At 39.7% G+C, this 26,407-nt stretch overlaps 1 protein-coding gene across 14 annotated transcripts in view; it reads left to right on the top strand.

Annotated features, from left to right (window-relative positions):
• Positions 1 to 26,407, top strand: part of madd (MAP-kinase activating death domain) — a 61,299-nt gene that overhangs the window by 15,232 nt on the left and 19,660 nt on the right. For 12 of the 14 annotated variants that reach the window (XR_003692642.1, XM_028579006.1, XM_028579036.1 and 9 more), the window contains 16 exons: positions 1,779 to 1,910; positions 2,028 to 2,141; positions 2,817 to 2,897; positions 5,044 to 5,100; positions 5,951 to 6,123; positions 7,173 to 7,408; positions 7,504 to 7,660; positions 7,802 to 7,905; positions 8,008 to 8,213; positions 9,175 to 9,428; positions 9,675 to 9,814; positions 11,502 to 11,600; positions 22,811 to 22,919; positions 23,048 to 23,234; positions 25,194 to 25,344; positions 25,699 to 25,902. Coding sequence is in view for 13 of the 14 variants with exons in the window: in XM_028579006.1 (XP_028434807.1) it covers positions 1,779 to 1,910; positions 2,028 to 2,141; positions 2,817 to 2,897; positions 5,044 to 5,100; positions 5,951 to 6,123; positions 7,173 to 7,408; positions 7,504 to 7,660; positions 7,802 to 7,905; positions 8,008 to 8,213; positions 9,175 to 9,428; positions 9,675 to 9,814; positions 11,502 to 11,600; positions 22,811 to 22,919; positions 23,048 to 23,234; positions 25,194 to 25,344; positions 25,699 to 25,902 (2,404 nt within the window). In the remaining variant the exon portion in view is untranslated. The remainder of the gene's footprint in view (positions 1 to 1,778; positions 1,911 to 2,027; positions 2,142 to 2,816; positions 2,898 to 5,043; positions 5,101 to 5,950; positions 6,124 to 7,172; positions 7,409 to 7,503; positions 7,661 to 7,801; positions 7,906 to 8,007; positions 8,214 to 9,174; positions 9,429 to 9,674; positions 9,815 to 11,501; positions 11,601 to 22,810; positions 22,920 to 23,047; positions 23,235 to 25,193; positions 25,345 to 25,698; positions 25,903 to 26,407) is intronic. The other 2 variants (XM_028579022.1, XM_028579049.1) reach the window with 2 other exon arrangements.

The raw sequence follows: 26,407 nt of genomic DNA, 5'->3' as shown, positions 1-26,407 counted from the left end.
TAGTCGAGCAGGTCCCATGTACCATGGAAAAACGCCTTAAGTAAACAAGGTGTAGGAAATGAACCCTATCCGGGCCAGCAAACACTGGGCCGAATGCAGCAGCTTTACAGCGCCCTTTGGATGTCATAAACAGATGTATGTTTTAACCAGTTCTTGTAATGATTCGCTTCTGTTATTTAGAACATTGTTACATTTTTGTAAATAATTTGGCACATATTTTTGTTATTGTATTTATTTCATTCATGTGGAGGTACGTGGCGCAGCAGATCCAGGGTGTGCATTGCCGTGGAGACGCTGGCCTCACACGTGTGCACATTCTCCTGGTTACTTTTCCACACGCAGATTTTCTTTCATTACTTATCCGAAATGACAAACCTCCAAACTGATTTTTTTTCCTTGCCTCCACCTCCATGATCAACTCAATCTCACAGTTGGTAATGTGGTTTTTTGTTTTGTTTTTTTTGTCTGTTTTTTGCTGCGAGCTTAGTCTTGTGATTGGACATAGATGACGTCAGGGGCACATTTATAGTCCGCTGCGTAGTTATTTATGGGAGGAGGCAAGGCGGGGGTCGGTGGCTTGTTCACCTGCTCATTTTCACATTGATTGTGATGTGTAAAGGAAATGCGCGCAGGACCTGGTGTACGCCCAGTTTTTATAAATCTGTCGGTCTGTCCATACGCACGCACTTTACACCATCTTTGGTACGAAAGCTACGCAGTCTTTTATACATGAGGCCCCCGGAGCAGATGTGTGGTTGTCTTCGGCTGCAACCAAATCCCCAGTGGGAATGTACTAAAGACCGAACTGATTATTTTGAGAAGAAAGGACAAGCAAAGCTATATTTAGTGTGTTATGATTGGTCAGTGGTTTCTTCTGGAGTGCAGCTGCGTGTCCCTGCTTGGATACATTTAGACCTCCTAATAAATGCCCTCAGTGACCTTCATCAGACATTTTCTGTTAGATGTAGGCCCACTGAAGTCATTTCACCGGGGTGGAGAAAGCATGATGTGCAAAAAGAAAACCGTATGACTGAAATGAAAGCCCCTTTATCTCTGTCTCTGCCATCTTTAACGCTAGCAGCATTAGCAGGGATATAAGAGAAATCCCTGTTTGGCTGGTGTAGTGTTCTGTTGTTGCTATTGGTTTACTGTGACATTGATACACGGGCTCATTTGCAATCAAACCCAAGCTTTACAGCTTCAGTCGCACTGCTGAAAGACCATACTGCTTTTCTTTCTCAGTGTCTCTCCCTTATAGAATTCATCAGATCTAATTTAGATTTTTCCTCATCCAAAAGTTTTTATTTTTATTTTGTTTGTGTTAGAAATTTGGCTTAAAATACAGATTGAACGAAAACTCTTCCTAAATGGGGTCGATCGGCTGCAAATACATTTTCTCTGCCTGTCTGAAAGGCTGCCATCTTGTATTTATCCATTTTCCTTTTTTGAAGATGAATTCAATACATCATTAAATTCAGTCTGGCTGAACTAAGTGCTTTCTGGAAGCTTTCAGAGTGACTTCTTTTCAAGCAATTTTTGCGGACGCATTTTTAAAGGCTCAGTTACGAATCCAAGGCAAAATCGGAGTGTTTACAGCTTTACAGACCAAAAAAAAAAGAAGGAAATATGGATAGATGAGACTTATAATTGTTTGATAGAGCACCAGAGGAAGAAGTCAACTAGGTGACTGTGTGTCTATTTAGATATGACAGTATGAACATAACAGGGCAGTGAACAACCGCCAACAGTTTCTTGATTTCTTTTTTTCTTTCTCTCAGGTCATTCTTCAGTCCAGAGATTACAATGCTTTGTCTATGAGCGTCATGGCCTTTGTGGCCATGATCTACCCTCTGGAGTACATGTTCCCTGTCATTCCCTTACTGCCGACGTGCATGGCCTCTGCTGAACAGGTAAAACCTTGGAAACATTTGTTCTGAACATATTTTTAAGTAAGTGGGTGATTTCTGAAATGCTGGCCGTTGTGGTAACATCGAATTATGACGGATTGGTATGTTTTCTCCCCACAGCTCCTTCTTGCCCCCACTCCCTACATTATAGGAGTACCAGCCAGCTTCTTCCTCTACAAAGCTGGTTTCAAAATGCCAGACGATCTCTGGCTTGTGGACCTTGACAGCAGCAAGGTTAGTACATCATTGACGTGGTGTTCAGCTCCTCCCTCTGATCTAGTTTTGTCTGTTTTCATGATGATGTCCGCATTAAAGTGCTCATATTCAGGTTCATAATTGTATTTAGAGGTTATATCAGAATAGGTTTACGTGGTTTAATTTTCAAAAAACACCATATATTTGTTGAATTGCACATTGCTGCAGCTCCTCTGTTCACCCTGTGTGTTGAGCTCTCTGTTTTAGCTACAGAGTGAGGCATCACACTTCTGTTCCATCTTTGTTGGGAGTCGCATATGCGCAGTAGCTAGGTAAGGACTACTAGCCAGTCAGAAGCAGAGTATGAGGGCGTGCCACGCTAGCAGCTAGGTGAGCATTAGAACGTGTGTTACAAAGTGACGCACGTTTGTCACAGAAGTAAAAGCTGGACTACAATAGAGCTGTTTGGAGCAGTTTGTTAACAGTGTTTTCTGTTGGAGATGGTAAGGCCCTTTGGGGTGGACTTTGGGCTTTTTCACTTTGTAAACCTATAACATGCACAAAAAAGTTATATAACACAATAAAGGAAAGGGGAAAAATCCCAAAAGCATAATATGAGCACTTTAAGCTGACAGATGAAGTCTAATTCATCTATCAGTTTAACAACTTTTTTTTCTAATCTAAATTTAGATTGTTGTTTTTTTGTGTCTACAGGTTATAGCGCCCACCAATGCAGAGATTCTACCACCTCTTCCAGAGCCTGAAGCATGCGAGCTTAAGAAACATCTAAAACAGGTACTGCATGGGATTTTGGGTGATTTCCCTTACATTTTATTAGTGCAATATTTTCTGATTCTGATGCACTGTGGCAGCCAGCGCGTAGCCCAAAACCAGTGCTTCTACTACTGGCACATACTGTATATGGAACCATATCAACCCCGGTGCTGGTCTGGAGCTGACCATTCATGTTTGCTCCCATTAGCTGATTGCACTCTTGTATAAATGTAAAACTTCTCTTTCAGCAGTGTGAAGAGTAGGGGGGCGTCCTTCTTCAACATGGTTGTATGTATTGTCGATGAGAGTGAGAGCATTTGAAATGGGTTTTGTAATGCACTAATATCAACAAATGTTTTTTTTTTCCTGTTTTCTTTGCATGCTCTAGCTCTTGGAGGTAAAATCAGATTCTAGGACCCTGCTTTCCAAGCAAAACCTTTTAGTAATGCTGGTAGTAACTAACTTGCCCCTCTAACCCGATTATCTAACATAACATCAGAACCTGGTTCTGATTCATGGAACTGAAACACCTCACTTTTCTTACGTCCACGCTATGTGCAACATCAATCACACAAAGTCCCTTCTTAGCAAATACGGAAACTACTGATATGATCACTCCGTGTGCTTATTGGCCAAGAGATGATAGCCATGTGTATGATTTTAGCCATAATTGGCTGTTGATCACATTGCCATGCATCGTTGTTTTTCCACAGTGAAGTTTTCTGCACATTGGGTAAGGAGTTTGCAGTCATTTTAAGTTCACCAGTTATCTTTATTTGAACGACTAAATGCACAGACGTTTCTAGCATAGTAAGGCCCACGAATGGCAACAATGATTGAAATCGTCGGTGATTTTCCACATTTTTCTATGAACGAGGCCAACATACTAAAACTGTCAAACATTTAGTTTTTATTCATATATTTAAACGACACATGGACTAGTCCAACACTCTTAATAAGAAAAGCTACAAAGTCAAACCATACTCCATACTGTTATATGCAGTATATAACTTTTCATTTTCTAGCTTCAGTGAATAAAACCATCAAAGAACTTTCCTCATATTCTGTTCAAACTGTGTTTTGGTTAAAACCCTTGCATACACGTATTTTGTTTTGTATGCCTTGAATCAGAGCCGGTTCATAAGCAGTGTGTGTGTGTGTGTGTGTGTGTGTGTGTTATAAGCAGCTCTCTCTCCCGTGTGTGCGGATGTGTGACTGAGAGACTGGTGTTAGTAGTGTGCAAAGCCTTAGTTTAGCAGTTGTATATTTGGAAACAAGCAGTATTGATATCTGTGAATGGAGAAAATGTCACTGAAGATAGTTTAACTGATTATCTGAAGAATGTGATGCCAAAGCAGAATGCTGTTAATGTGAGAGTCACTGAAAATACTTGCACTTAACACTGGATAACAAAAATAAATTGGTCCTAACTAGCGACTCATTTTTTTTTTCTTTTACAAAAATGGTGGCTGTATTATATCAGCTCACCCGACACATTTTTTTCTGAGCAGTTAGACGTTAACTATTGAGGCTTTCTATTTTGCTACAGGTGCTTTATTGTGCAAGTGTTTTATCTATGCTCCTGAAAAGATCTGCTGTTTTTGTATCTGCCATCACCAATCCATCGTAACCACTGGTTTGTCCCAGTTGGTCACCATGGATGGCCTTCATGTGTCTTCTAGTGGCTGGATTCTGTAGAAGAAGTCTGGTACCGTTTGTGCTTGTCTGTGTGTCTCACTGTCTTTCGTGTTGAGCATAAAACATCTATTCTTTCCTCATATTCCTCTTTGTCAAAATGTCTCTCTCTTCACTCTTGCTCTACTGGCCGTCCATCACTTTCTCCAAACAAACACAAATGTATCTTTTTCTTTTCTCCTTTCTTCAGTAAATTGTCGACTTGGACATGATAAGGCATCTCTTTCTTTGCACAGACAAATCAAAAATAACATTTCGATTTATTTGGCTCATTTGGTTGGCACCAAAATATACTTAATTGCTGTCAGCAAAAAGCAGACAAAGAGGGGAAGTACTGTCGAAAGGAGACCAAGAAAAGGGAAAGTGCCACGGTTGTGACCCTTCCGTCATGTGCCGTTCCAGTGTCAGTCACAAAGTTATCATCCCAGGCCTTCATGTGATTCTCCTCGCATCTCTCTTATCCCCTTCCTAGTGTCTGGTTAGGTTGACCGTGATCACCCAAAAGCAGATCTTCTCCTCTGAAAATAAGGTTACTCATTTCTCCTCCTGTGGAATGTGTAATGCCCCTGCACGGATATCTTCTCTCTCTCTCACATTATTTTGCTTGTCACTACTACTTGTCTCCTACTCTTCCAAGACTTGAATAACCGTGTCACAGAATGTTGCGGACCAGTTTTTTTGATACACTGCTTAGCTCTGGCTTGAGCATGACTGAATGTGCGTGCATCTATCTTGGCATCAGTGAGTGTTCTCGTAACCCAAACAAGATATGATGAAGCTAATCACTTTGACGAAGTTAACATTCATCCAGACCCAGCAACTAAATGTTCCATTATGCTAAGCTTAACATTGACACTTGAGTCTGCAGCAGTTCCCCTAAAGCAAACCATGCATAGTGACTTACTTCCCTTGTGCCCTTCCTCTCCAAAATGACACGCCCACCACAGGCATCAACATGCACCAAACTGATCCCTGATAGCTGCTGTATGTAATAAGAGTAACGCCAAATTGTGACAGCAGTAAAAAAAAAAATGGGGAAAACCTGGGTTGTGGCCCTATAGTTGATCATCTCTTACCTCACCTAAGCACTCTAATGGGCAGCAGAAATGCTTAGTAGTGAGAGGGATTACTATTTTGATTAATTCTATTGGGTCATTTTATTTCCCGTGTTTAAGTCCCCATTAAAGCAGTCAGCCCCTTTGCCCTAATTGTTTCACCTCCATAGAGAGGACCAAAATGTTCCATTGAGTGTAGAAAAATTGTTATTTAATTAACTAAATGTTGATGCCAATCGTGGGAGTGGTCCATCACAGCGCTGTGTTTTTTGTCTTCAGATCCACTGCCTTGTTTCTAACTTGTGCCACTGTCACCTGTTCTAGGCCTTGGCCAGCATGAGTTTGAACACCCAACCCATCCTGAACCTGGAGAAGTTCCAGGAAGGTCACGAGATGCCCCTGCTCCCTCCTGGACGAGATAAAGCCTCGCCGTCGTCCACAGAGTTCAACCCTCTAATTTACGGCAATGACGTTGATTCTGTGGATGTAGCCACCAGGCAAGCCGTGAATGTCTCTTTCCATGGTCTATTTGCCATGTTTCTCTCTCTGTCTATTTGAGGTGTGAGGAACTCTGAAAATGGAAAATAATGACTGAAGAATTATGTTTAGAGATACAATGATATGGAATTTCAGGGCTGATAACCAGTAATTCAAAGAGCATAATAAATGTCTTTTTAGATTGACAAGTTTATTTTTTCAAAATAATTATTACATTATTAAATATTTAGAGGCCCTTCACCATCTTTAGAAAAAAATAATACATGACGGTATTGTATACTGGTTTGTAACACTATAGATAATTTTCTTTAATTTGTAGACTAATTACCGCCAGACCTCGCCCCTTATTGTCAAGCCTGTATAGGCTAAAAAAACATGAGAATAACTGCATACTCTAGCACTAATTAATGCTTAACCCTTGTGTTGTCTTCCATTCGACCATGCATCGTCCTCCCGGTCAGAACTGAAAATCAACTTTTTCTAATGTTTTTGTCTCTTTTTTTTCTTTTCTTTTTTGACACTTTTGCCGTTTTAGTCAATGTTTTTTGACGTTTTATGCTTCTTTTCACTACCATGTATAAACACCACCAACACCAACTCATAACTAGTTTTACACTTATTACTTATTTTTGGAATTCATGGTCAATAAAAAAAAGAGATTTATAGGAAATTATACCTAATTCTTGAGTTAAAAAAAGCAGAAATTATGAATTATTTAGACTAATATTAAAGCAAGGATAATCACAGAAGGGTCAGCGTTCAGTCGGGATACTGTTTCAAAACATTTCAGTTTTTTTTTTTCTTTTCAAATGCTAAAACATTTAACAAAACCCCCAAAATTCAATGAAAGTAGTGATCCGATCTTTGGTTGTATGGAATAATCTGTGTTATTCTTTTGGGTAATCCAAATTAGGTAGTTTAAAAGAAACTCATATTTCTGATATAGACATTTGGACATTTCGTCGAGGCTATGTTCAGCTTATTCAACAGGTGTTTTTATAAATAGCTCGGACTGAAATATTAAGCTAAACAAACTTTTCTTTTACAGGGTCGCCATGGTACGGTTCTTCAACTCCCCAAATGTTCTCCAGGGGTTCCAGATGCACACTCGCACCTTGCGCCTCTTCCCCCGGCCTGTGGTGGCTTTTCAGTGTACTTCTTTTTTGGCATCTCGGCCACGACGCTCTTGCTTTGCAGATAAACTTTCTCACACCCAGGCAGTGGAGTTCTATGGAGAATGGGCTCTCAATCCTACCAACCTCGCCTTTCAGAGGATACATAACAGTAAGGCTCATTGGAGATGACGGTAGTCTGTATCTCGTTCATTATGCATTAAAGTGAGTTTTATAAACAGTTTACGCTGCGCGCCTCTGTTTCAGATGTGTTTGACCCCTCCTTAATCGGAGACAAGCCCAAGTGGTATGCTCACCAGCTACAGCCAGTGGTCTACCGAGTGTATGATGGAAGCTCCCAGCTGGTAGAAGCTATGGCTGGTCCCTTGGAGGATGAGGGCAATGAGTCTGACCCCACAGACAGGTAAGGAAGCGCAAGATCCTTTTCAGCATAACAATTCAATCTGTTTAGTTGAGTTTATTTGATCACTTCATAGCTAGTAGTTGCCTGAGCTGCCTGAATAGTTTCAGGCAGCTCATAGTAATACATTTTTATCTGTTGCAGTGGCAGTGACAGCGAGGCGTACGATGACTCCAGCTCGTCCTATTCCTCACTTGGAGATCTTGTGAGTGAGATGATCCAAGGTGACATCCAGGGAGACACACCAAGTAAGTTTTTTTTTTTTTTTTTTTTTTTATACATACAAAGTTAGGCACTGACCATATTCATACCATTTCCTCCCTTTTTAATATTTGATCTGGTTGTCTTAGGCTTGGACCCGCCTACCCATGCTGCACTGGGAGACGCTAGTGAGGTTGAGTTTCAAGAGTTCCATGACTTCAGGGAAAGTCGGGGCTCCGATGGTCCACCGAATGGGGACGGACCTGCCGAACCCGCTGATGGACAACCTCTTCGCTCAAGCTCCAGCACAACTGCAAGCTCAAGTCCCAGCACGGTCATCCAGGGAGTCAACCAAGTGTGTGATCTGTCCAATTAGTGTAAAGCTTGAATTCACTTTAGGAAACTGTATTTTTCCTCTTCTTTACTTTTGTACTGACTAAGGTTGCTTTCACACCTGAGCCGTTCGGTCTGTTTTAACCAAACCCTGGAGCCTTTTGTCAGGTAGTCCAGTTCGTTTCGGGGTGTTATAAAAGTTAATTTGAACTCTGGTGCGGACCAAACAACCAAACTCTGGTCCGCTTGAAAACGTGGGATATCTGTTCTCTTTGAAGTGCACCAGAGTTCGGTTAGTTCAAATGAGAACGTGATCCGACCCAAATACAGGAAGTGAACCAAAACCAGTGCATTTACTAGACTGCAATTCAACCTGGCACACAATTTACGGACTTATATATATAGGGATGAAAACCGTCAAATCCATAACCTAATGTGGCCTTACCTAGCTCTACGTCTGTGTGACAACACATCATCATCGCCCTCTCCTTCACTCGCTGTCAGTCAGCTGCTCATATTGTTCGCCTTCTTCTAAGATATAAAAAACACTAAAAGAGAAATCCCAAGAAGTTATAAATTATGTGTTGCGCCATTATTTCTGAGACGAGAAGTGTCGGCGAGTTTCACTCGGACATTCTGTCCATTAGACAAATGATCGTTTCGTCTGTATGACATTTGTTTACAATAATTGGTGCGTTTGGAAAAACTGCAGTGTGAAAGCTAACTGAACTAAATGAAAAATGCAACAATGTTGCAACTTCAACACCGAATCACACAGAGTCAAACTGTAGGTGTGGAAGCGCCCTAAATGTCTCCTTTTTATTTATTTATTCCTTGTTTTTATACAGCTTTTAACATGAGCTTTACATTTTTCAAGAGTGAATATGGCCAATAGTGTAATGCAGAATTCATCTTATCTGTATTAAAATAAAGGATATTTAATCGTCCATAATTCCCATTAATCGGTCTGCTCATTTTTCCAGGAGCAGGGGGAAGCACCTGACCTCAACGCATCGGCAGGGGCCGCTTTACAGAATCCTGTCTCCGCGTTGGGCAGTCAGCCGTTCCTCAGACCTCCAGCTGATGCTGGCCTGGCCGACCAAGCCAACAAAAAGCAAGAGTATGACAACCCGTACTTTGAGCCTCAGTATGGCTTTCCCTCAGAGGATGATCCTGATGCAGAAGAGCACGTGGAGTCATACACCCCTCGATTCAACCAGAACCTCAATGGCAACAAGTGTGTTCAACTTGTTCATCACTTGAATGAATGCATTATCATCATTCAAATGGGCTCTCTGACCAACCATGCAATGTTCTCTATCAAAACCCAGCATGTCAAATTACTCTCTCCATTCATGGTGGTCTTGAATCTGTGGTGGTGTTATGTTGTGATATGGTGTGAATGCTCGAGAGTTTCCCATATTGTATGTATATGTCTCTGTGTCTATGACGCACTGTAATGTCTTTTGGTCATTTTATTTAGGGCACAGCGTCCTTTACGTCCTAGTAGCCTGAGGCTCCCAGGAGAGTCTGATGGGGAGGGAGACTCCCGCAACAGCTCGCCAAACTCCACCATTTCCAACAGCAGCAATGATGGATTTGGAGGACTCATGTCCTTTGCCAGTAAGAATATTTGAATTTCATTTGGTTTCCTTTCAGCTACAGTAAGTCAAGCTTGTAAAACATGGAACGTGGGCTGATTTCTGTTGGCGATGATGAATTGGAGCACCAAAACCAATAGCACTTGTCAAATGCAGTTCACCCATTCTTGACGACTTAACACCCCCCCTCACAAATTCACAAATGCATTCAAATCCAGAGTGCACAGTGGGTGTAGTTGCCTACATGAAAGTGAACGTGATGTTGCCTTGTCATGCAATTTTCTCTCTGCTTCTGACAACACGCTTCCCTTACGACCTGTTTACGGCCGTTTTTTTTTTTTTATCGCGATTAATTGCTGAATTTCTATAGTTGCGATTAATCGCATATTTTATCACAAGATTAAAATTCTATTATTTTGCATTTCAGAACTGTTTTTTAAGTACATATTAACAATGGAAAGCAATTCTTACCAGTGTATCTTGATTGGGAATCAAATGAATGCAAAGAAAGTTACTTTATTAACTTGACTTAAAGATTTGTATTTGTTTATTATTTATTTACTGTAAACAAAAGAAAAATGTGTGAATCTGTCATTATTGCACAATTCCTCCAAGTACCTAACTAAAAAAAACTAAAAAACCCTATCCTTACCAGAGTCAATATAGTGTTTAGTAACTGCTAAATAATTTTGATTACTCATGGACGTCCGGTGATCACCGGTTAATGAGACAGTGTTTGCAGCAGTTCCAGTGTGGCTGCTTTCTCCGTGTCGTACAGGCTGCGTATGGGTGAAACTACTGTCCCCCTCGACGGCAATGAGACGGGTCAGAACGTGCCAACCGCAGTACGTCTTTAAGACCCGAGTCCTCTACGATACTGACAGGACTGCAGTTAGTTGCCACCGCAGTAATTCTTTTGGGATTTGGTTTAATCCACAGGTCAGCAAGTAGCGCTCGTAGCACTCTCCAAAATACTGCTTTGCCTGAGTGGGTAGCATGCTAGTGGGTAGCATCCACCTGAGTCACGTTAATTAGCTCGTAGGTGGTAGCTCAAGCTTGACGTACTTCGGTGATATTTTAATTCGGCTTTACACAATGTGCACATGGCTTTCGACTTGTCTACGAGCCGTCCGGGTGTTTTGGAAAATAAAAAGCACCATTCAGAATCGTGTTGCTGCTGTCTTTCTCCATCATGCCTGCAGCCTGGAGCAGGAGGAAGTATCGCAGCTTGATGATAAGTAACTGTGCGGCAAAGGGTCAAAATAGTAGCCTGTTAGACACGACGCGAAGCAGAGGGAAGTGTAAAATAAATTAATAAATGCCGGCATGCGATTAATGCAATTACATTTTTTTTTTTATTATAATATAATAATATTATAATTTTTTATTATAATTTCTTTTTTTTTAGATGGACGCATTAATGCTGACAGCCCTTATTAGTAGGTTTTGTTTTACATGAAGTCTTCTAGTATGACGACGAGTTTTCGTTGTAGATATGGCCATTTACATATTCACTATTGGTTAATTTAACGATTTATTTTTCTACAGCTAGGTCAGTTACCTCTTGTTAACAAAGGCTGCTTAATAACCATTTAGATGAGAGTAAACATCTGCTTCTTCAATATTTATGTGGAGGGTGAATCATGTTAATTATAATACCCTTGGTTTTGCATGATCATTTAAATTCTATTCCTGTTTTGTGATTACAGGCAATCTTTACAAGAACCACGGCACCAGTTTCAGTCTGTCAAATCTGGCTCTTCCCAACAAGGCAGCGAGGGAGAAAACGCCTTTCCCCAGTCTAAAAGGTATGGGAACACAGCGAACTTGACCACTTTTACAGGTGTTGAAGTTCTCATGAAATTGATGTTTATGTAATCTTATTGTTTTTCCTAGTTATTCAGTGTTGTTTCAAGGTTAATAAGAAACATTATGATGAAATATTTTCCCCAGGATATATAGGTACACTAGGGAGAGTTGACAAAGTTAAAGGATAAAAGTCAACATACTGTATGTGTTTTTTCTGACCCACTCATTTAATTATTTTTTTTCTTCATCACTGGCTTTATGTTAGCAGTCAGGTACCTGTGTATTAAGATTTTGCTTATTGCCATTTTATCAACTAATTAAGATTGCACTCAAATACTATGATTTGAATTCTCTTATTTAATATACTTCTATACAATTCAAATAATAAACAAATCCTAGATACATTTATGGCCAGCATTGCTTGCCTACTAAAAAAGTAAACCATAACTAATAACTAAACAGAAAAGCATTTGAAGTATTTTTTTTAACTTTATTATTCTTATTTAATTAATATATTGTCTGTCCTTCTCTGTCTTTTTCTTTCCATTTTTGTTTCTAAATTAATTTTTTGGGTTAAAGAATATTTCAATTTTGATGTTGAGGAGGAAATGGAGCAAGCAGGTTTGCAGATCTGTTTTTATAGCCTGACTTTCTTCCCACTGGATTGCCAAACGGATATGGCACTATTTTATAGGAGAATATTGAGGGTGTATCAAAGTTTTTCTCTCTTAACATGAAAATCCACTCAAAAACAGACTTGTTGTTGCCATGTTCTTGGACAGGTTGTTCTTGTTTTGATAAGCAAATCTTTCTTGTGGGTGTTTTTTCTTCTTTTTTTTTTTTCTTTTTTTTAAACCTTTTCTACTCTACCATTATCTGACAGTGTAGAATGTGTTCAGATTAAGCATTTTTCGAGTAGTACATAGGTACAAATGTGTGCCCTGGTGGCGTTTGGAAGCAGATACACAAGGCACGTCTGTGTTCTTTCCACGCAAACCGAGAAAGCAATCCAAAACAACTGCACAGATGTTAGATTGACTGCAGTTACGCATTAATAAAAACCGAAACATAACAAAATGAATCCAATCGCAGGCCCAGCTAATGCTCAAATTCACCTATTAATTAAAGTCTTAACCGTTTCAGGGACTAAAATTGCACTTTGAAATTCAGTTATTAAACTGGCCAATATGTATTATATATAATTTTCTTTTTTTTTTTTTTTTTTTTTTAAGTTTAAGAGGCTAATATAAATTCTGTTCATGGCTGGATTTTCATTTTGACTGAGAGAAAAAAACAGCATGGTAGAAGCATGGGAATCTAACTCAATAGCTCCACTCCATGTGGAATAGCTGCCATAGAAAATGTTCTGTTCCTTTGATTATGATGTGTTTTGTCTTTGTCGTTCAGATGACCCCGACAGCCCGGGTATGTTATGTCTGGTGTGATAGTTTGTATTAGCCCCCTATACCTATAGACATATACCTATCTTACACCCTGTTTCTCAGCATTGGACTAAGATAGAAGATATACCTTTTAATGTCATTCATGTACAGTATATCTATGCCTTCCCCTCTGTTCCTTTGCCGTTCCGGTCTGTGTGACTGGTGGGAGTCCTTTTGATGCGCTGTGGTGCACACATTAATAGTCCAAAGTAGGGCTGCAACTATTGATTATTATCACTGTTGATTAATCGGACGATTATTTTCTTGATTAGTTGTTTGGCCTAAAAAATGTCAGAAAATGGTGAAACATGTCGATCAGTGTTTTCCAAAGTCCAAGATGACGTTCTCAAATGTCCTGTTTTGTCCACCACTCAAATATTCAGTTTACTGCCATAGAATGAAGAAACTAGAAAATATTTACAATTACAATTTCTTTCTTTGACTTTCAAATGACTCAAAACGATTAATCGATTATCAAAATAGTTGCCGATTAATTTCATAGTTGACAACTAATCGATTAATCTTTACGGCTCTAGTCAAAAGATTTCTTCTGTCACTGCAAGCTGTTAGTGGTGTGGCATCTGCACATCCGTACTACTACTTGAAGGATGTTCAGTCCTTTTTACACTGCATTTACCTAATTAATGTTTCAGTGTCTTTGAATGACGTTCACAGAAAGATCTGTCCTCAGTGAATGGAGTTTCTGTCCCACCCTGCTTCCCGACTCTCATAAATTTAATCCTTGCTTGCTTGTGTGGTGGCTCCCATTATTGAGTGTTCCCTTCCCTTTTTGAAGTCACTCACTATTTAAAAAAAAATTGATGAAGCTTTGACGATCTCAAGTTTTCTTATGAAATATTTTACTGTGTATCATGACTATCTTTGGGTTTTGGTGCTCAAAACAAGATTCCTGCCTTACATCATGCACACATTCTAAAGAAACAACTCCATCCATTGCTCTAGATTTAAATGTTTTCATTATTATTCACATGGTTCAGGCCACTGATGTGTGTATATACAACGAAGTATGAGCTATACACAGCTCCTACATGGCACTGTAAATGTTGAATGTGTTGCCAAACACATGGCATAATCATCTTACCGAGCACTTGGGTTGACACCACCATCAGTGCATATAGTCTTTTTCTCTGTTCTGTCTGCCCTTTTCTCTTTTACTTTTTTATTTTCTTTGTTTTGGCGCCACGTTGAGTGTGCATGTCTGTTGTGTTTTGGGTTGATGTTCGGACTGGTTATGTCTGGGCCGGTGTCCCTCTCTCTTTCCAATTTTTTTCGCGGCACTAATTCTGGGTTTTGTGTGCAGTATTTGGGCTAAATTCTCTAATGGAGATAATTACAGAGGCCGGCCCGGGGAGCGGAGAAGGTGGGTTATGCCCTTGAATCAAGTGAGCTGCATGCTTCTCCAAGCCAGTCAACCACATCTCCCGGCATCCCTATGTCTATGCTCATTTCAGTCACCGTGTGTGTCATCAACGATCCAGTGGAGCATTGAGTCGTTTTTTTTTTTTTTTTTCACGCCGCCATCCATAGTGACTTTTCCCCTTCCTCAGACTAACTGTTGTTTCACTCCACACTATGTTTAACTTTATTTATTGAACTAGCCTTATCACAAGAAAGTTTCAAAGGACTTTGCAGGGAAATGTTAAACAATACATTATGCAACAAATAACCACAGGGAAGCAAATGAAGCAGAGATCATGCTGCTACAAATACAGTATAAGAATAGAATAGAAGCTAATCTACAAGCATCCATTGTTTCTCATTGTTTTTCTTGTCCTTTTATACGCTGTACAGAGTACAGGTGGGGTTGGGGCCAATCGTGCTGTAATTGTGCTTTTCACAATGACCAGTGACTACAGTAAAAATATGCAAATGTTAAACCTAACTGGTGAAAATCTTATTTCAAAATCAGTGAACTATATTCAGGCTATTTCAGGCAAGACACTGGTTGTCTAGATGTTTGTCATGAAAACTATAACCTGATAAATACATTATGGTTGTACCAATTTCATAGATAAGGCACAATGTTTCAGAGCATTTTGTGCATTTCCTAGGAGTTTCCAGGTGGGGTTGGGAGGAACAGGCTGTCACCGTTTGTCAGATCTCAAGAGGCTTTAGATATTTTTTTTTTTTTTTTTTTTAAAGAAGCAATGAACAGTATATTTCAAAAATGGATTGAACAGTGCTCTTGATTAAAGTAAATAATTTTTTTTTCAATTTCCAGTGTTATTTCTGTTTAGTAAAACATTTAAAATGTAAAGAAATGTTCCTTCACTTATACTGTGGGATTTGTCCCTGGAACAAAATTTTGTCCCTGGTGGTGCTATATTCATGAGGTAGTTGTACATTTTTTACATACTAATGTTAGTTGGGTGGATGGATAGCTTACTTTATTAACCCACAGAGGGGAAACAAGTCAGATCGCTCACAACACAGACAGCAATGAAAGACTTAATGCAACAACAATAACAATAATAAAAAAAAATTGTTTGATACTTTATTAATCCCAAATTACAAATGTTTTCACTCTGTTGTTAGAATACACATTACACACAGGCCTGAAATACACACACATGCTCAGTACCTATACATGCACTAATAGAGCGATACCTAGCCACTAAATTTAAAAACAGAATATTAATACAATCAATCAATTAATGAATAAAAAGCAGACCGCAATTGATGCACCTAAACACAGGACCAGTAAAACAGGCCATACACCTGAAAGGCCATGTTGAGTGAAAAATAATTTGTGTATCAAAAGCGTGATTCCGGGCCAGTAGTTTATCCTTACTTTTTGCTAATAAACAAAACATATCAAAAACATTACCTCCTTGGCGGAAGTAATAAAACCTTTCAAAAGTTTCAGAGCCGTGGGCTAAATCGTCCAATGGCGCATCTTGGCATCCTAAACTAGTTACTGTGTAGCTATTCATATCAAAAACACTTCTGAACAAACAAACTAAACATTGAGTTCTCCAGTCCTCGTCTATTATGGCAGCACACCAGTTTTTTTAATTATATTTTTTTACATCGGGCCATCTGCAGCCATGCCATTGTCTTATAATGAATGCTGACAATCCCATAATAAAATCTTGAATCAATTCATAAAGAAGGCCATCGTCGGTAGAAAAACTACCTGTAGCTCACATTATAACTCTTAATTTACTGAGGCTGTCTCCCTAAAGGCTTTTCATGTTTTTCTTTCTTTATACGTGCAGGCCAATTAGGTTTGTGTTTCAGTGTAAATGGTTTCCTATCCATCAAGTTGACCAAAAATGTTTCAGTTGTGTCAGTATGCTCTACAGAATGTGTGCAGAGATGACGATACTCAATAACAGAAATGTGTAGGTTTTACCCCAGAAGAGACCTTAAATATGGGTGGACCATCCAAACTGGTATTTGGTGTCACAGACAATACTAGATGAAGGGGATGGGATCAAAAAATTCTGATACATGTACAGTTATGTTCCCCAAATCCGCCTAGATAATTGATGATAAGCGATATTTCTTCTTAAGTATTTGATCCTCAATGCATCATGCATTTAAGCGTTTGCTGGCCCAGACTTGGAATTCAGGACGGCTCAGGTCAACAAATAGTTTGATCCCTAAGGTCAAGGACCATTTTAAAAGAAAAAAAAAAAGCTTCAGCCTCAAAGTAATCCTCCATTAATAAACCGCTGGGCTCTTCTAGCCTCTGTAAAAAGATATTGATGAAAGCCTTCAGCAGAGGCTCCAGTGGAGCTACTACAGTTTGTTACAAACAAACCTTTTTCATTTAGCCTGAGACCAAACCCATCACCCTCTTCCTGCAGTGATGTTTATCTTACTCCTAAAATGCCTTTGGATTTAAAGTGCTATTGCTATTGTAATCACTTTATTATTCTCAAACAGCTATGCGTCATTGGTTTTCAAACAAAGAAGACGCTGTAAAAGCATAAAACTTCATCTCTTTTGTCACCATGACACTCCAGCAACAATAACCAACAATAGAATCCCTGCTGTTACATAAAACTGACAATAAACCAGCCTGTAATGACAGATGTCAGATCAGAAAGCTTTCTGTCCTCTGCTCCTCCCCCATCCTTTCATGCCTTAGAAACGCAATCAGCAAGTAACAAAATGGAGACATTCTGATATATTGCTTTGCAAAAGTCCAATTAGTGTTTTCATTTAGGGCAATGTCTAGGTGTGCGCTCATCTTACTCTTATGTTTGTCTTTATATTTGTGGTCTTTGTTTAGCTCAGAGCCCACTCACTAAATGCACTCATGACAGTATAGGGCAGTAGAGCTGTGGATTACTGTACTCCGATAACCTGGATTGACTCAACCTTAAAGGAGCAGTGTGTAGGATTTAGGAGGATCTATTGGCAGAAATGGAATATATTTGTTTTTATTGGTGTATAATCAGCTGAAACTAAGAATTGTTATCTTAGAATGGTCGTAAATATTTCTCATACAAATCTACATAGGTAGCGGGTCCTCTTTCATGGAGCCCGGCATGTTGCACTGCCATGTTTCTACAGTAGCACAGAACGGACAGGTTCTAGAGAGGGCCTTTCACGTTTTTACGTGAAAGGCCCTCTGGGTAGAGCGAGAAAGGTACGCTAAAGGTTATTTAGTTGGTTGAAATCTGCAACCTCCACGCTAGATGCCACTAAATCCTACACACTGCTCCTTTAACCTTTTATTAGGCCTGACATATGAGTTAGGCCAATTAGGCCTGTCAGAGTTTGATCAGGTTGGGTTTTATTTCATCAACATGTGAACCAATGCGCTGTGTCAACAAGTGCAAACGGACTTTGGCAGACACTGTACGGATACATTTCTGCCAGATTGCTTGTCCATTGACGTTCAGTCTGAGGTGGCTCACAAGGCCTGATTTATTGGTTTTAACAATCAACAATTTGGCTGTCAGACGATTGGTTGGATTCCTAGCATGTCAAGAGATTTTGGTCGGCTGCCTTGCAGTTTGAGCAGTTCCACGGTCCCACGTGGCCGCCAAACTGTTACAAACTGTAGTGAGCTTGTTTTAATATTACCGGTGTAGTATTTCTCATGTGATGTGTGATCTATCTACAATATAATAATGTCACTGCAGAACATTAACTATATTGTCTGCATCTTCCAGCTACCTGCTAACCTGACTCCGCCAGATGGATTGCTTCGCATTTGCTCGGCATATCCATCTGGGAACTTTCCGTTGGAGAACTTTTGGGAAGGGGTGAAAATACTTGTTAGCTGATTGGATGAACCATCGGTCTATCACCTATGTTGGTGATAGACGGGCCAAATCAACCAATCAGATCCAGGGCATAGCATAGCTCGTTAGCTCAGCAAGCAAGCAACATGTCGGTAAAGGATATATATATATATATATATATATATATATATATATATATATATATATATATATATATATATATATATATATACAGTGGGGGAAATAAGTATTTGACCCCTTGCTGATTTTGCAGGTTTGCCCACTTACAAAGAATGCAAAAATCTACAATTGTAATCATATGTACATTCTAACAGTGAAAGACAGAATCCCAAAGAAAATTCCAGAAAATCACATCATATGAATTTATTAAAATTGATAACCATCTGATGAGGAAAAACAAGTATTTGACCCCCTGGACAAACAGCAAGTATTCTGGCTCCTACAAGCCAGTTAGTCTTTCTTTAAGACACAGCCCCAATCCAAACCAATTATCTACATCAAATACACCTGCCTCACCTCGTTACCTGTATAAAAGACACCTGTCAACACCCAAACAACCAGCATCCAACATCACCACCATGGGCAAGACCAAAGAGCTTTCTACGGACATCAGGGACAAGATTGTTGATCTGCACAAGGCTGGGATGGGCTACAAGAGAATCGGAAAGCAACTTGAGAGAAAAGATCAACTGTCGGTGCAGTTATCAGGAAATGGAAGAAGCACCACACCACCGCCAACCTCCCTCGGTCTGGGCCTCCACACAAGATCTTGCCTCGTGGGGTGTCCCTGATCATGCGAACGGTGAGGAATCATCCCAAAACCACAAGGGGGGAACTGATGAATCAACTGAAGGCAGCTGGGACAACAGTTACAAAAGAAACGGTTGGTAACACACTACGCCGTCATGGATTGAAATCCTGCAGCGCACGCAAGGTCCCCCTGCTCAAGAAGAAACATGTACAGGCCCGCATGAAGTTCGCCATTCACTACCTGGACGACTCAGAAGAGGCCTGGAAGAAGGTGATGTGGTCAGATGAGACCAAAATAGAACTTTTTGGCCTCAACTCAACTCGTCGTGTTTGGAGGGCAAAGAACACCGAGTACAACCCAAAGAACACCATCCCCACCGTCAAGCATGGTGGTGGCAACATCATGCTTTGGGGTGCTTTTCAGCCAAGGGGACGGGACAACTCCATCGTATTGAGGGGAGGATGGACGGGGCCATGTATCGTGGAATTCTGGACCGACATCTCCTTCCCTCAGTGAGAGAGCTGAAGATGGGTCGAGGATGGGTGTTTCAGCACGACAACGACCCTAAGCACACCGCCAAAGCAACAAAAGAGTGGCTGAAGAAGAAGCACATCAAGGTTCTGGAGTGGCCTAGCCAGTCTCCAGACCTGAATCCGATTGAAAATCTTTGGAGGGAGCTTAAAATTCAAGTTGCCAGGCGACAACCTCGGAACCTGAATGATTTGGAGGCTGTCTGCAGGGAGGAGTGGGCCGACATCCCTGCCGAAATGTGCACAAACCTTGTCACCAACTATAAAAACCGTTTGACATCTGTGCTGGCCAATAATGGCTTTTCTACAAAATATTAACATGCTGTTTGTCCAGGGGGTCAAATACTTGTTTTTCCTCATCAGATGGTTATCAATTTTAATAAATTCATATGATGTGATTTTCTGGAATTTTCTTTGGGATTCTGTCTTTCACTGTTAGAATGTACATATGATTACAATTGTAGATTTTTGCATTCTTTGTAAGTGGGCAAACCTGCAAAATCAGCAAGGGGTCAAATACTTATTTCCCCCACTGTATATATAAGGAACGAGAATTTAGGAATAAAAGGCACCATTTTAGGTTCCTGGACCGCTGTCTGAAAATACTGATTAGCTGATTGGATAAACCATCTGTCTATCACCACCTAACCCACCTCAAAACCAACGCTGATTGGCCCGGTCGTTTGGCTAACTGCTCCAAATTTTCTTTATCTCAAGATGCCAGACTGATCTGCGAGTGGAAAACTGGAGCTTGTGAGATCAGGACGGTCTCACGAGGCTAGCTACCTGCGGCTACATGTCTATTTTTCTTCTAACTATCCGTTCATAGTAGACTTGCACAAAGTAATGCAGCCTTTCTCCCTTTTTTGTCAACGTTGTTGGAAGACGTGGTGGTCTTGTTTGAATAAACTTTAGGTGCTGGCTGTGCAGAAAGGCTGATTAAAACTAGGGCTGCACTGAATGAAATTATTCAGCTGAAAATGGCAACAAAAAAAAGCACTTTCAGTGTTCGGCCAAATAAGTGACAAGGCCAAATAAATTTGACCAAACAGTTTTTGATGACGCAATTGAATAGCAACCAGCGTAGAGTGAGAATCGCACACGCTTTATAAATGCAGCAAACATATCGGCAGTGTGGAAGCACTGTCCAAACTGTCAAATAAACGGCAATCGATCCTAGGTACTAGAGCACGACCGATATATCGGCGGGCCGATATTATCGGCCAATATTAGGCATTTTCCAAACTAACGGTGTCTGCATTTATAATAGCCGATAAAAATAAATACAATTTATAATAATGACAAATTATTCTGATAATTGAATATTAAAAAAATAAAAATGGACAAAACACCCTTCAACCATGTTATGAGTGTTGGCGTTGCATAGTTTGTCCACCAGACGGCACTCTACAACGTCCCTGTTGGCAACACTCTTTGATTTTTTTTGTTATATTCTTTTTGTTCAAAGGACTTTAAGTTTTTATTTTTATACATTTTATTTATCAGAACTTTAATATATTTTGATGTTCCTCTGTTGAGACAATAAAACAAACCTATTTTTAAACTGCATTATCATATTATTTTAGTGAGGACTCATAAATACCTACAAATAACTATTGTTAAGGAAATCTGTTTGTTTTGTTAAGCATTTCTGGATTTTTTTTTTTATAAATGTATATTGGCCGATATATCGGAATATCGGATTTTTAAATCATCAAATATTTGTATCGGTATCGGCCTTAAAAATCCTTAATCGGTCGGGCTCTACTAGGTACTTGTCTGCTCCATGCATAAGCACCAACAGTGAGAGACATTCTTTTAGCAGTCAGTTATAGGCCTAACATAGGCAGTTCAAGAAGAGGGGCTCAAAGATGGCCAAATAAAAACATTGTTATTGTATTTAATATTGTGCTTTGTTGGTATATCTGCTGGAAGGTTAAAAAAAATGTTCAGTGTTAAACAAATATTTTTGAATTGTAGTTTTTTTCTTTGAAAAGCAAGACAAAATAGTAAAAAGCACATTTTGACTATTTAATTAATGCAATAGTGAAAAACTTGGCAAAAGAAACGTTTGTTTGGTTATTCAGCCTTTTTCATTATATTCGGCCTTGGCCAAGAATTTTCATTTCAGTGCGTCCCTAATTAAAACGTGTCGTGTGAGTTTACATAACCTCTACATGATTAATAAAAATGCACATTGTCTGCCCAGCTTTAAATAGAATGGGGGAAAAAAATTGACATTGAGGAAATTAATTTTGTCGTGAGATGCCGGAATGTGCAACATCTTTGAGGTTATTAAGAGCAGTGTGAACATTTTACGTCTGTCTCTAAGATATAAAAAAAAAAAACAGAGACCTCTACAACAAGATGTGACGCTCTTTAATGAGCAGCTTCATTAAATGCTGGACTTAAGTCTGGGTCAAGTCTGAAATGCATTTGTATGAGTCAGTTGAATGAGATAGACTTGCCTACATGTTTTGAGCCTCTTCATTGAATATATCATAATATAATGCTAAAATGATTGACCCAACCCCGACAAATGGGGCACACACAGATGCCGAGCATCCCACAGCATTGCAGCAGTGTATTAAAATGAGTCACCTTGTGACATTGTAGTGTAGCTCATGTTCCTTGCCATCCACTCTTCTCTTTATTTTCTTTCATGCATGATCATCATGATGTAGTTGCTTTACACACTATCCTCCATCTGACCTCACATCTTTATGCTGCTAATGTGTGATGCCACCACCAAGACAATCATTTAACCATTGGGGAGTGTGGGTGGGTGTGTGTATACCATGTCCCTGTTTGATTTGTCCTTCACCTCTCTTGTTGTAATAATAGACTCTAGCAGCTCTAGTAATTTGTCTCATCAGCAGTAGATAACCTTCAGTAGATTCCAGGTGTGGTTGTCCTCCCCACACAGTGATGTAAACGGCTTTCTATTCTATTTGATGTGGTAGCCATATATATATATATATATATATATATATATATATATATATATATATATATATATATATATATATATATATATATATATATATATATATATATTTTGAAAGTTGTTTCCTGTCCTGGCTCACAGTTCCTGGTGAGCAAATGCCTTTGTGTGTGTCCAGCCCACTTCTACTGAGTGCTTTTCTGTCTGGTGACCTAGTAGTTTGCAGTTTTTGTTTTGTTATTTTGGTTATCTTGCCCATTGGTGTTCAGAAACCTCATTGTTTTCGGTACTTGTTCCAGGCGCTCGTGCACCTCGAGCACTTGTGGACCAGAAGTCTTCAGTAATCAAGCACAGTCCAACAGTGAAGAGAGAATCGCCCTCTCCTCAGGGCCGAGTCAACAACACAAGGTAATTAATTCTTTCAAATGCACAACTTCTGCCTTGAAACATGAAAGATAAGAGCATATTGTCATAACATATACTTAATTTCATTATCCTACATCTGTTGAATAAGACTCAAAACTGTTTTGATTCAGCGAGAACCAGCAGTTCTTGAAGGAAGTGGTGCAGAGTGTTCTGGATGGTCAGGGAGTCGGCTGGCTCAACATGAAAAAAGTGCGCCGCCTGTTGGAGAACGAGCAGCTTCGTGTGTTTGTGCTGAGTAAGCTGAACCGAGCCATCCAGTCGGAGGAAGACGCCAGGCAGGAGATCATACGTGATGTGGTGAGACTCTTGTTTTTGCCCTTCCCGCTGTTAGCACAATGCATGATATTAACAACAAAGTTGTGAAAAAATAAATGAAAAAAATAAAAAGACAAATGGTATGTACAAACAACAAATCATCTCATCAAGAGCTTTTTCCTCTTCTCAAGATAACTGGCTAATTTATATTTGAACAGCCATCTCAATCTTTGAGCATCTTCCATATTTACAAAATCCATATCTGTTTTTTTTCTTACTAAACAAAGAATCACGCTGTTCACAATAGAAAAAAGGACAGTAGAAAACAAAACGGAACTCATGTTCTGTATCATTTTAAACACATGGGACGGATCTGTTTTTCCTCTTCTACATTAACATATCGTCCAGTTTCAACAGTCAAAACGACAAGGATAAAATGCCAGATCTCAACTGAGCACCTAGAGATCTTTGCCTTTTAGACAAATTATATACAACATAATTCTCTGTGCCATATTCAGGTTTTATCATAAAAATACACAATTTTTGCTTAGCCCATATATCGTCGGCCAACTGCTCTTTCTCTTTAGAAAACACAGATCTTTAAACAAACCAATATTCAGTTTTTAATATTAAGAAACAACTCACCAAATCCATTGTTACAAAACAATGTGATTAAAAGATATTCAGTTTACCATCATATATGGCAATTGGAAAGCATCAAATCCTCCCATTTGAGAAGTTGGACGCAGCGATTGTTTGCTTGAAAATGATAAATTATCAAAATAGTTGCCTGTAGTTTAGTTTGAATGTGCATAAAGTTATGTCGTGCAGCGATGGGTTACCCGATAATTAGTCTCGCATTGACCTCAGACCTTCCGTCACAGCGCTGGGGAGGAGGGTCTGGCTAGTCCACACAACCATTCCAGGATGGGAGAAAAACGGGCTCTAATTTATTGGCATCTCTTTAAACCAATCACAATCGTCTTGGGCGGCGCTAGGCACTGGACGGAGCAACAGTGCAGCTGTAAAATAGCCTCGGGAAAGAACTTGTTTTGGTGGAACGTGTACGTTCAAAGGTTGTTTTAGTGGTGCAACAGATGGATTGTGGACAGATAGTCTAGCTAGCTGTCTGGATGTCCCCTGCAGAGATCTGAGGAGCAGTTAACCATAGTCCTCATAAATCCATCGGAGTTTAGAATGCTAACAAAGAAAGTGGAAGGTGACGGACATCCGGCTGAAATAAGGGACATCTGGCAAAATTTTGGGCGGCAACGGAGCAATCCCCGAAGTGAAACGTCGTCGATATACAGTGCTCAGCATAAGTGAATACACCCATGCTAAAGTTGACTAAAAAGAGGAATAAAAAAATCATCTTTGGGAAATTGATCTTAATGCCTTAAGTAAAATAAAAATTTGGAAAAATCCAACCTTTCTTAAGGACACCAATTTTCTTTGTGAATGAAAAATGTATCGTAAATAAATACATGTTCTTCCTTTAAAATACAGGGGGCATAAGTAAGTACACCCCTAATGTTAAATTCCCATAGAGGCAGGCAGATTTAAATTTTTAAAGGCCAGTTATTTCATGGATCCAGGATACTGTGCATCCTCATAAAGTTCCCTTGGCCATTGGAATTAAAATAGCCCCACATCATCACATACCCTTCACCATACCTAGAGGTTGGCATGGGGTACTTTCCATAAAATCATCTCTCAATGCAAATCAAACCAGCTATTGGGCTAACTGAAATAAAACCATGCCAATTTTAAGGAAGAACATTTATTTAATTACGATACATTTTTCATTCACAAAAAAAACTGGTGTACTTAAAGGTTGGATTTTATAACGCTGTTGGTCAAAGTCTAGTGAACTCACTGTAAGAACTTCACTATGACTAAAAACTGAATTCCAGAAAATGTCATCAATCAATCAATCAATCAATTTGTTGTTGTTGTCTTGTTAAAATCATTATAGACCTTGTTGCTGTGTTTGGTTTCCAGGAGGTGAGCAGAAAGGTATACAAAGGCATGCTGGACATCTTGAAGTGCACAGTTTCCAGTCTGGAGCATTCTTACACTAACGCAGGCCTCGGAGGAATGGCCAGTGTCTTCAGCTTATTGGAAATAGCACGCACACATTATCAAACCAAAGGTACGTTCCATACGCAGGTTAGCACAATGCATCAATTTAATGCTGGATTGTGTGATAGTAGATTTCTTTTTTTACTTTTGAAAACCTGTTGTGCTGAGAAATGTGTAACAGCAGCTGGCCTGTGCTACTAACATTTGTCCATGTTTTTTGCATTGTGTTTATATTAAGCTTTAAGCTGCACGCTAGAAGTTGAGTCACTAAAACATTAACGGTAGTTTAGATCTCATCAATGTCTTTTTCTTCTTTGTCTAATTAGGAAATAAATCCTCTCCCAGTTTAAACCTCCGCATCTTTTCTTTTTCTGTAATGTTGATGAACTCTGTCTTTGGCCCCTTCATTTTGGTAACTTGGTAGACCCAGAAAAACGCAAGCGAAGCCCCACAGACAGTGCTGGCAGCCCCGGGAGTAAAGAGAGTCCTACTGGCCGTATGGAGACTGCCAGACCTCAGGGCCTTCTGAATGTTCCTCACCTGCAGCTGCCGCACCACGCGACGGGCAAAGGAGCCCACCATTTTGATACCCGAAGTCTGAACGAGGAAAACTTTATTGCCTCGATTGGTGTGTACACCACCCCGGCCCCGGTTGCATGTGCATTGTGAGATCCCCTACCCTTGTCCCCTACAAGCTCATCAACCTGAATACCAGTCTCCCACCCCCCTCCTCCAACCCTTTAAAAGAAGATCCCTTCACTTGTCCCTGACAGACTCTTACAGGTGTTAAATATTCCATACACTTTGACCTGAAACACTGGTGATTATCACTGAAACAGGCGTTGTAAAAAAAAAAAAAAAAAAAAAAAAAAAAGATAGATTTACTTACTGTTATCTAATACCCGGTCTCTTGTAATGACTATTTTTTTTATTATTTAAAATGAAAATCTAAATTGAGAATTTGGCCCTGGTTAAAATATATGAAGAAGACTTAAAACGTGTCTGGAATATTCCCCTGTGTGCCAGCCTGGACTGCGTGTGTTTGTCTCCCCTTCCTGAAACATATGTGCCCCTGTTTGCCTCCCCCTCTGGACTTCTGTGGTCAGCCTTTTAGCACCTTGAATGCATGTCTT

This window comes from Perca flavescens, chromosome 1 (genome assembly GCF_004354835.1).
Source record: "Perca flavescens isolate YP-PL-M2 chromosome 1, PFLA_1.0, whole genome shotgun sequence".
NCBI lineage: Eukaryota > Metazoa > Chordata > Actinopteri > Perciformes > Percidae > Perca > Perca flavescens.
Note: the sequence above shows the minus strand (reverse complement) of the source record. Positions and strands in the feature narration are given on the sequence as shown.